The 9,741-nt window shown below is 32.7% G+C and overlaps 1 protein-coding gene across 1 annotated transcript; it reads left to right on the forward strand.

Annotated features, from left to right (window-relative positions):
• The first annotated feature begins 203 nt into the window (after positions 1–203).
• Positions 204–9,485, forward strand: zmp:0000001088 (trypsin). Its single transcript, XM_051096840.1, has 5 exons — positions 204–411; positions 3,193–3,352; positions 5,202–5,343; positions 5,690–5,953; positions 7,894–9,485. Exons 1-5 carry the CDS (start codon positions 357–359, stop codon positions 8,062–8,064), a joined length of 792 nt encoding a protein of 263 aa, XP_050952797.1. The 5' UTR covers positions 204–356; the 3' UTR covers positions 8,065–9,485.
• The last annotated feature ends 256 nt before the right edge of the window (positions 9,486–9,741 follow it).

Consider the following 9,741-nt stretch of genomic DNA (forward strand, 5'->3'; position numbering starts at 1 on the left):
CAAAAAGCCTTATTCAAGACAGAATAATAAAAGTTACAGTAAATCTGGCCAGTTCATTAACTGTAAAATTTAATCTGCGATATGACGCAAATGGCATATGACGTACACATTTGTACCGATCCTAAATCAAACCCAAAAAAAAAGGTCACAGGTTTGGTTAAGAAAGCTTCAATTATATATTGTTCCCGCTCTCAGACGACATTGTGACCATGGAGACGGAAATAGGAACTAGGAAACCCGAGAATGCAGAGGTGATCCTTCCCCAGGTGAGGAATCAGAGTACCTGAAGCAAAGCTCCTCTCAGTCCGGTCTGCACCTGTGGATGAGTCTGTCTCTGTGTCTGCATCTCCATCAGTATGAACCTGCCGCTGCTTCTGCTCTGTGTTCTCCTGGAGCTCCTCGTGGTGAGCTGTAAGTACACATTTACACAAGTACACTACTAAATCCTTTCAGTGCATTAAGGCAGTGTAGCGGCATTGAGTGCTGTGCTTTGTGGAGCAATCGTATACCGCAGCTTGAGCAAAGCAATGGTAAGTGGCTGTAAGTGATGATTTTACTTTGAAAAAGACGGGATCTTGTTAAAAAAAAAAAAAATGCTATGAATTTTCATGTGAATAATAACATGACAATTTTAATTTTAAAATGCCAATGATAATTTGACGAAGTATGTGTTTTAATAGTAATAATAAAAATAACATTTAAAAAAATACATAAATTGATGGCATATTGTAATTTACAGATTTAAACGGTCAAGCCAAAGAAATAAAAAAAAATAAAATAATAATAATAATAATATGACAATTTTAATTTAAAATGCCAATGGAAATTTTACAAAGTCTGTTTGTTGGTTTGAGAATGTATTTTATAATTAAATAATAATAGTAATAATAATAATAAAATGTTTAAAAGGTAAAATATATACACGGCAATGCTACAGATTCAAACAATCAATCCACAGAAATAAAAAATATAATAAAAAATAACATGACAAAAATAAACAAAAATAAAATGCCAATGATCATAAAAGGTCTGTCTTATGATTTTAGAATGTTTTATAATTAAATAATAATAATAATAATAATAATAATAGTAATAATAATAATAAAATGTTTTATTATTTTTAATAATAAAAATATTTAAAATATTTTTATAATAGGAATTACAATATAATATATATTATAATAGAAATATTATTCTAATATATCTTTATATTATAATATTATAAATATCATAAATATTATAATATAATATATTTAGAATAGATTTATTTTATTTTACTAAATACATTTTATTTACATTTTTAAATAAATCAAATAAGTTAATGCCATATTGCCATTTTATAATTTAAGCTGTCAATTTACAGAAATAAAAATAAATAAATGAAAAATAATAACATAATAATTTCAATTTTAAAATGCCAACGATAATTTTACAAAGTCTGTCTTTTGATCTTAGAATTTCATTAATATTAATATAATATTATTTTTTATTAATATTAATTATTAATAGTAATAATGATAAGAAAATTAAAATTAAATTAAATAAATTGATGGCATATTGCAATGTTGTGGATTCAAACTGTCAACCCACAGAAATAAAATAATAATAATAATAATAACAACAACATGACAATTTTATTTGTAAAATGCCAATGATAATTTTACAATGTCTTTGCAATGTGATTTTAGAATGTATTCTATAATGAAATAATAATATTAATAGTAGTAGCAGTAGTAGTAATAATAATAATAATAATAATAATAACAACATTTTTAAAAAATAAAATGAATTGATGGCATATTGCAATGTTATAGATTCAAGCTGTCAATCCATAGAAATAAAATAAAATAAAATAAAAATAATGTTTTAAAATCTTAAGAAGTTCATTATCTCTATTATTCATTCTATGGCATAAAATGTATGCAATGTATTACTATGTGGGGAAAAAAATCACATTTTATTTGTTATCTATTCTAATATATATTATCATATTTTGCTGAAGTCTACAGAAGGAAACAGTGTCTCTTCAACATCTTAGGCTGTGCTAAGATTTGCCAAAATAGCAAACACTGCAATATAAAAAGTCAAAAATCTCAATATGAACTTTCATCAGATTTGCTTCTCCTGAGAAAAAGACCTCAAATTTGTTAGGTCTCTCTGGGAGACATTTTTGGATCAGACTTTTATTACTGGCCAGTTTATTTTTAAGCAATTTTGCTTGTCTGGCTGGAGTTTTGTCAGTGTTATGATTTATTAGTGCAGAAATGAAATATGAGAACAAACGAAAAGTTTTGTTTCATTGATGGATGAGCCCTTCAACCTGACAGCCTGCTTCGAGTGCATCTTCACTGAAGGAAATCCAAGGAAGCCCGAGCAAATCGTTTTTCACTTCCAAAACAAAAAGACCCTGAAAAGCAATTACAAATCTTACAATGTGCAAAAAAACCCATTAATCAATCCATCAGATGCTGCAATCTAACATAAAACGGCACTAAACTATAAAAACACGCCAAAAGATGTTTCAATCCCCAAACGGTGTCATTTAAAACCCCTAAACGCTGATGTTCAGCATTGTTTACTGTTTTTCGCTACTTCACGACATAAACAGCAAACAATAGAAGTACATAACCACTTCATGTGCGGGGAATTCAACGCTTTGTGCGCTTTAACGTTTAGGATTTCCTCACGTTGAGAGCTTCATAAAGCAATCTGATAAAGGTCACGCTGCTGCCAATCCTCGTGAGGTCTAAGGTCATTCAATCAAGGTTGCATAGTAGCACGTATGTGTTTCACACAGGCAGAACGAAAGCTAATATTGTGTAGGATTACCTTAACCGCAGCACGTACAGCTGCCTGAACGGTGATCAATATGCCCAAGGGCAACATATAGACCAGAGATGACAGTCAAATCAAACGCGGCGTCTATTCGTGACGCACATGTGAGGAAATTATAGTCTTGTGAGGACAGATTTAGATGGGGAAAAAACCCATATTGTTTACGCTGCATTGTTTGGTATTGACTTACTGTAAAGCAAATTTAGCAACCTTAAGTTACACTCTCTCCATCCAAAACAAAGGTTTACAGTCAGCGCGGCGTCCACGTGTGCACGTGTGACAGGAAAATCTAGACAAACCTCACCGAGATTAAAGATGCTGTCAGTGGATTCACGTGTCTGCTGGTTTGTTTCACAGGTCAGGATGTGATTCAGGGCCGAATCGTGGGTGGATACGTCCCCGCGCCGTACTCCATCAGATACATCGTGTCCATTCAGAGCGCCACGGGCCAGCATTTCTGTGGCGGGACCTTGATTAACAAATACTGGATCCTGACCGCAGCGCACTGCAATATAGGGTGAGACGAGCAGGAAACACAGAAACTGTTAGAACTGAGCATTTGTACATATATTTGTGTTTATATTTAATGAGATTTAATACCAGGTTAGTGCGTGCGTGTTTGCATTTGGCGAGACTAACTCACTGAACAGATGTTGCGTTCATCTGAGACGGTTACTATAGCAACAGTTTGGAACTCGAGCATTTTATGTATCAGTATTGGAAGGTACAAAACAAAATATAATTCAAAAGAAAAAAAAAAACACACACAAACACACCAAAAATATTAAATAGAATAACAAATGAAATGCAGCTTGAATATAGTAAATGTAATAACTAATGTTAATGATATGTTGATCAATTAAGGATACATTAAAAATGTAGTAATGACCAAAATTCACTTGTGATTATTGTAGTTTGACATTTTTTTGGGGGAACAACAAAAAATATATTGGAAAAAAAACAAACACTAAAAATATAAAATAAAATAAATGAAATGCATCTTAAAAATAGTTTGTACATTAAATGTAGTGATTAATGTTAATGATAAACTGATCAACTAAGGATACATTAAAAACTTCCTCCCCCAAAAAAACTCCAAAAATATAAAATAATATAACAACTGAAATGCTGTTTAAATATAGTGTGTACAGTAAATGTAATGATAAATTTTAATTATAAATTGATGATAAATTAAAAATGTAGCAATGGATCAAATTCAATCATTATTATTGTAGTTTTACATTTTTCTGGAAACAAAAAAAATTATCAAAAAAAAAAAACACCAACAATATAAAATAATATAACAAATGAAATGTAGTTTGTACAGTAAATGTAATGATACATTTTAATGATAAATTGATCAATTAATGATAAATTAAAAGGTAATAATGACTCAAATTCATCCATGATTATTGTAGTTTTACATTTTCTTGGGAACATAATATATAAAATACTATAACAACTGAAATGCAATTTAAATATATACAGTAAATTTTAATGATAAATTGATAAATTAAAAATCTAATTTTAAAATATTATCCCAAAAATTGAATAAATACACCACAAAAACTAAAAAAAAAAAAAGAAAAGGTAAATATATAGGACATATATATAGGAGGTTTTTAGAAAGGTTTTTTGCTGGTCAGGTTGGGACACCAGCTGACCAATCAGCTAAAACCAGCTGAACAACACCAGCTTAAACCACCAGCTATGGAGAGCTTAAATCAGCAAAGACCAGCCACCCAGCATAGTCTGATTTTAATTTTTTTCATCAGGGAAATCCCTGTGTGTGTATCTTGTCTATATATTCAGGGCAGAAACAGATCTTAACCTCAACAGATTTCACTTCAGAAATTACTTAAAAATTATTGGCTGGGGTTACCAAAAATTCACAGTAAAAAATATGGTGACAATGTTTCAGGCACTACGGTATGACATATTGGTACTTACAGGCTATATTTTATAACTCCAAAGTTATGAGAAAATAGAACAGAATAGAGTTTGACTAAAGTTCAACTACTAAATAACAGAAAGCTGTTTACACAGTAAATTATATGGTAATTCATAGTTTTTATTTCCAAAATCCATAAATGTGAAAGTATGTTACTGTAAAATTCTGTATGATGCAATTTTGAATGTTTTTGTAAATTACATAATGCATTTTTTTTATACTTTCGTGAATTACATATAATGCAGTTTTTGAATATGGCAAGGTAATTTACGGTTAACCAATTAACAGGTTGAAACAGTTTTTTTCATAGTTTATTTTAAGAAAAGAAATACAAGAAAATACAACAATTTAAATTTTACATTTTTTTTTTTTACTTCAGAGTTGGATAAAACTCAGTGTTGGTTTGTGTCCCCAGGGCGGAAAACATGCGGATCGTGGCTGGAGATTTTTCAGTGGGATTATATGAGGGGACGGAGCAGTTCCGCCGGCCTCAAGTTTTACTACCTCACCCACAGTACAACAAAGCCACCAATAACGCAGACATCATGCTCATTAAGGTGAGCCAGTGGAATCAATGCTCCTGTGTTACACTGAACCTTCATCAGCTGTGAATCATTGATTCGTTTCATGCATATAAAATGAACACAACGATCCGCCATCAAGTCATATTACACAAAGTGATGGACGTGTCTCTCAGTAATCAGTGCTGCAACAATACCGCATTAATATTTCATATACCTAAAGTTTTAATCAAAATAAATTAAACATTGTTATATTACTATATTAACCGGTGAAAATGTTCCAGATAAAGTTTACTTAATAAATAAAAGTAACATGAACACTTGAGTATTTTATTGTATGCTTTACGTGCACTATTAATTTGTCCTTTTTCCACCTGTTCAGCTACAATCTCCCATCTACCTGAACAGCTACGTGACTCTTGCGCCGTTGCCTCGGCAGGACGCCGTGGTGGCGGTGGGTCGCGTGTGCACCGTGTCCGGCTGGGGCTTCACCACTCCAACGGGGGGAATCCCTGCAACCCTGCGCACGGTCAAGCTGCCTATCGTGTCCAGCACAGTGTGTAACGACACAGACTCTTTTAATGGAAACATCACAGAGAATATGATCTGTGCAGGATACAGCGAAGGAGGAAAAGACGCATGTAAGGTGAGACAATCGATTACTGCTTCACAGGCACTTAACTTAATGTGAACAGCATGGGACAATGGACTGGACTGCTTTTGATGCTGTTGGAAATCTACTATTTATGAATAAGTGGTAAAAACAACCATTGTGGACTAAATAATATTTTTGGAATACACCACTGGTAACTATTAGCACAATTTTAGTGATTTACTAGACTTGGTCATCTTATATTCAGTCATTATCTCAATGTCACATTGTTTTTGCCAATTATCAAACGATTTATAAATTTAATTGGATGCACTACTGACTGGATCTAAATAAACTTAGAAATGTGTGGCCATTTACTTTAGTTAATCAGATGCAATTACTGTAAAAAGAAAGAAAAATAGAGAAAAACTGTCTAATTAAACAAGTTAAGTGAAGCTCATTTAAACACAACTTTTTAATTAACTAGCACTGCATTGTCTTGTAAAAACGTAGAAAATAATACATAAATAAAACCTTCGGTTTGGGTTTGGCATCTGTAAGATTTTTAATGTTTTACAAGTCTCTTCTGCTTACCAAGGCTGCATTTCTTTTACGATTTTAAACTTTTTTCTATCTGAATATATTTTGAAATGTAATTTACTTTCTGTGATGCACAGCTGAATTTTCAGCATCATAACTCCAGTCTTCAGTGTCACACGGTCTTTCAGAAATCATTCTAATATGCTGATTTGCTGCTCGAGAAACATTATTGTTAATGATGAAAACAGTTAATATTTTTGTGGAAACCATAAAAGCATTACTTATTTTAGACACAAAATCAAACAGACCCCAAACTTTTGAACAGTAGTGCAAGAGAATAAATAAAAACTAAAATCATTTTTTGGCTAACATTAAAAATTTATATATTTTAGTGCTGTCAGATCGAATATATGTGTGTGTTCTGTGTATATTTATACAGTTGAGGTCAAAAGTTTACATATACCTTGCAGAATCTGCCAAATGTTAAATAAAATGTTATTATTATGCATTAAGAGCTGGGGGGTGAAAACTTTTTGTATTTGAAGATCAGGGTAAATTTTACTTCTTTTTCTTTTGGGAAATAAGTAAGTATCTTCTGTAGCTTCTAAAGGGCAGTACTAAATGAAAAAAAAAAAATATTTAGGCAAAATAAGAAAAATGTACACCTCTTCATTCTGTTCAAAAGTTTTCACCCCCTGGCTCTTAATGAATAGTTTTTTCCTTCTGGAGCATCATTGAGCGTTTGAACCTTCTGTAATAGTTGCTTATGAGTCCCTCAGTTGTCCTTAGTGTGAAAAGATGGTCTTAGTTTAACTGTTCAGGACAAACAAGGAACTCATGAACAACTATCACTAAACACAACTGTGGATCATTTAGATAGCAACACAGTATTAAGAATCAAGTGTATGTAAACTTTTGAACATGTAAACATCTTTTATGTGAAATATCTTATTCAGGCCAGTACTAAATAAAAAATAACATGCATTTTGTATGATCCCTCTTATTTTAGTAAAATAATTAACATTTTGCAGATTCTGCAAAGTGTATATACACTTTTAACCTCAATTGTATGTGTATATAAATAAGCACACATTAATCAATGTGCGACTAATTGTGATTAATCGATTTCACAGCACTAATTTCAATTCCTCTCCCCTGGCTCTAATCTGCTATTTAATACCTACTTTTTAAGATCCAAAACAATTGCATAAAAATGCCCTCCTCTGTTTCTTGCTCAAAAGATGCAGATTTGCTGGCATTTCGATGTGTCAAGTTCATCTATGACATGGGAAAAAAAGACAAGTAATTACATTTTCAGCAAAAGCAATACATGTAAAAGCACACACTCTCACATCGTTTTGAATTTGTCCTTCTAGTTCTAGTTTGATCACTCTCACACACTCCATCTGACATCCCTGTCCAAAACCATATTAATACGATTATCTTTTCTACAGGGGGATTCTGGAGGGCCGCTGGTGTGTGAGGGCCGTGTCTACGGCATTGTCTCTTGGGGCAATAGCTGCGCTGATGCCCGGTACCCCGGCGTCTACACTTCTGTTTCGAGGTTTCGTCAATGGATCGATGGAACTATATTTGGCTTTTATGGAAGGTGCCTCAAGTATTAGACTTCAGTGTTATCCCAGCACTCCCCTAATTGAACTTGAAACGGCCTCGAAACATGCCAACATGAATACTGTTGCTATTTTCTTCTATTTGAAACATTAGGACTTTTGATGATTTCCAGACAAGTACACTGATGTTCTGAAACAGCACATCTGTTCCTCAACGGCTGGTAGACCTTTTTTTAAACACAGTAGTTTGTGCAAACTGTTCCTTAAATGTGCCATATTGCTGCTTCTCTGCAAAGTCAGTAAAGACTAACAATCTGAAGGAATATTTAAAAAACAAAAACAACTTACAAATGCTTTTATATGGAATGGTACATGTGAGAACAAAATATTCAACATTAAAATGAATCTAATCTAACAGACTGTCATTCACACTTACAGGTGAAATGGACAGTTCACTCAAAAATGAAATTGTCATTATTTACTCACAATCATGTTTTGTTGACCTGTTTGAATTTGCCTTTATGTCTTTCAACTGTGGAGCACAAAATGAATAATTTAGCTAAATGCACAAGCCAAGGATGCAGACGAGACTATAGATAAACAAAATAAAAAAAAAAAAAAAATTCAAAAATTATGCATTTATTTGGTCAAAAGTGAAGGTAAACACACTTACATTGTTCTATTTATAATACATGCTATTCTGTTTATTCATCAAGAAATCCTGAAAAAAAAGTACTTTTCCACATTATCAGCAGAACTGCATATTGGAATGATTTCTGAAAGATCATGTGACACTGACGACTGGAAATGATGCTGAAAATTCAGCAGCCTTAGTGAGCATAAGAGACTTACTTTAAAAAAAAAAAAAAAAAAAAAATCTCACAGACCTTAAACTTTTGAATGGTAGTGTATATACAAGATATTGTTGAATGCAAAAATATTGAGCTATAAAGTTAACATCCTGCGTAAAACATATTTTTAACCACCCTAAACTGGTTTGCTTGTCTTAAATGGTTTTAGAGGGATTTTGGGCCATCAACTTTTTTTAAAGCAAGGTGTGGATCATGATTTAGTCTTAATTGAATTTCATGTAAAAGACATAATTTTCTCATTTAATTTTTAATAAATGAATTTACACTGAAATCTCTGACTTTTGATGTCAAAACTGAGCAGTTGCTGAGAACTCTTCAGAAATACACGAGAGATCACTACGGTCTGTTTCTCAGGAAAAAAAAGAGGCATAGGATTTAAAGAAAAGTTTCACTTTAATCTCACTGCTGTCTAGGAGACACAATTGAGATATTCAAAAGATCCCAAAAGTCACTTAGGAGTGTTTTAGTAGTCTAGTGTTCAATCTGTTCCCTGTTGTCTGACCCGTTGTGTTGATATTTACCGGTTGAATGGCTGCATTTAGGTTATTCTTCTAAGCAGGCGTGAACGTGATTCCAGGAAGGAGTGGCTGAAATCTGGACAGATTAAACTACACCCGATAGGTCATCTGAGGCCATATCAGCACACCATAAATACTGCACGCCCTACTTTGACAATTCTCGAATTACAAAACTAGGGAGATGTCCTTCAGCTTAAGGGCGTGTTCTTCATCCAGTGATGGATATGAGGCTCCAGCATTACGGATTACATAAAGAGACGTCTCTATTGTGAGATCCATAGCTTGAACACGTCAGAAGAGACTTTGAAGACCTATCGCGTGACACATTCAGCCATGGTCTC

The sequence above is a fragment of the Labeo rohita genome, chromosome 23 (assembly GCF_022985175.1).
Source record: "Labeo rohita strain BAU-BD-2019 chromosome 23, IGBB_LRoh.1.0, whole genome shotgun sequence".
NCBI lineage: Eukaryota > Metazoa > Chordata > Actinopteri > Cypriniformes > Cyprinidae > Labeo > Labeo rohita.

Bases quoted from the DNA above. Each gene is read 5' to 3' on its own strand.
- zmp:0000001088 (XM_051096840.1), top strand. From the start codon at position 357: ATGAACCTGCCGCTGCTTCTGCTCTGTGTTCTCCTGGAGCTCCTCGTG. The intron at 3,353-5,201 runs GTGAGACGAGCA...TTGTGTCCCCAG, and splicing joins GCAGCGCACTGCAATATAGG to GGCGGAAAACATGCGGATCG. The intron at 5,954-7,893 runs GTGAGACAATCG...TCTTTTCTACAG, and splicing joins GAGGAAAAGACGCATGTAAG to GGGGATTCTGGAGGGCCGCT.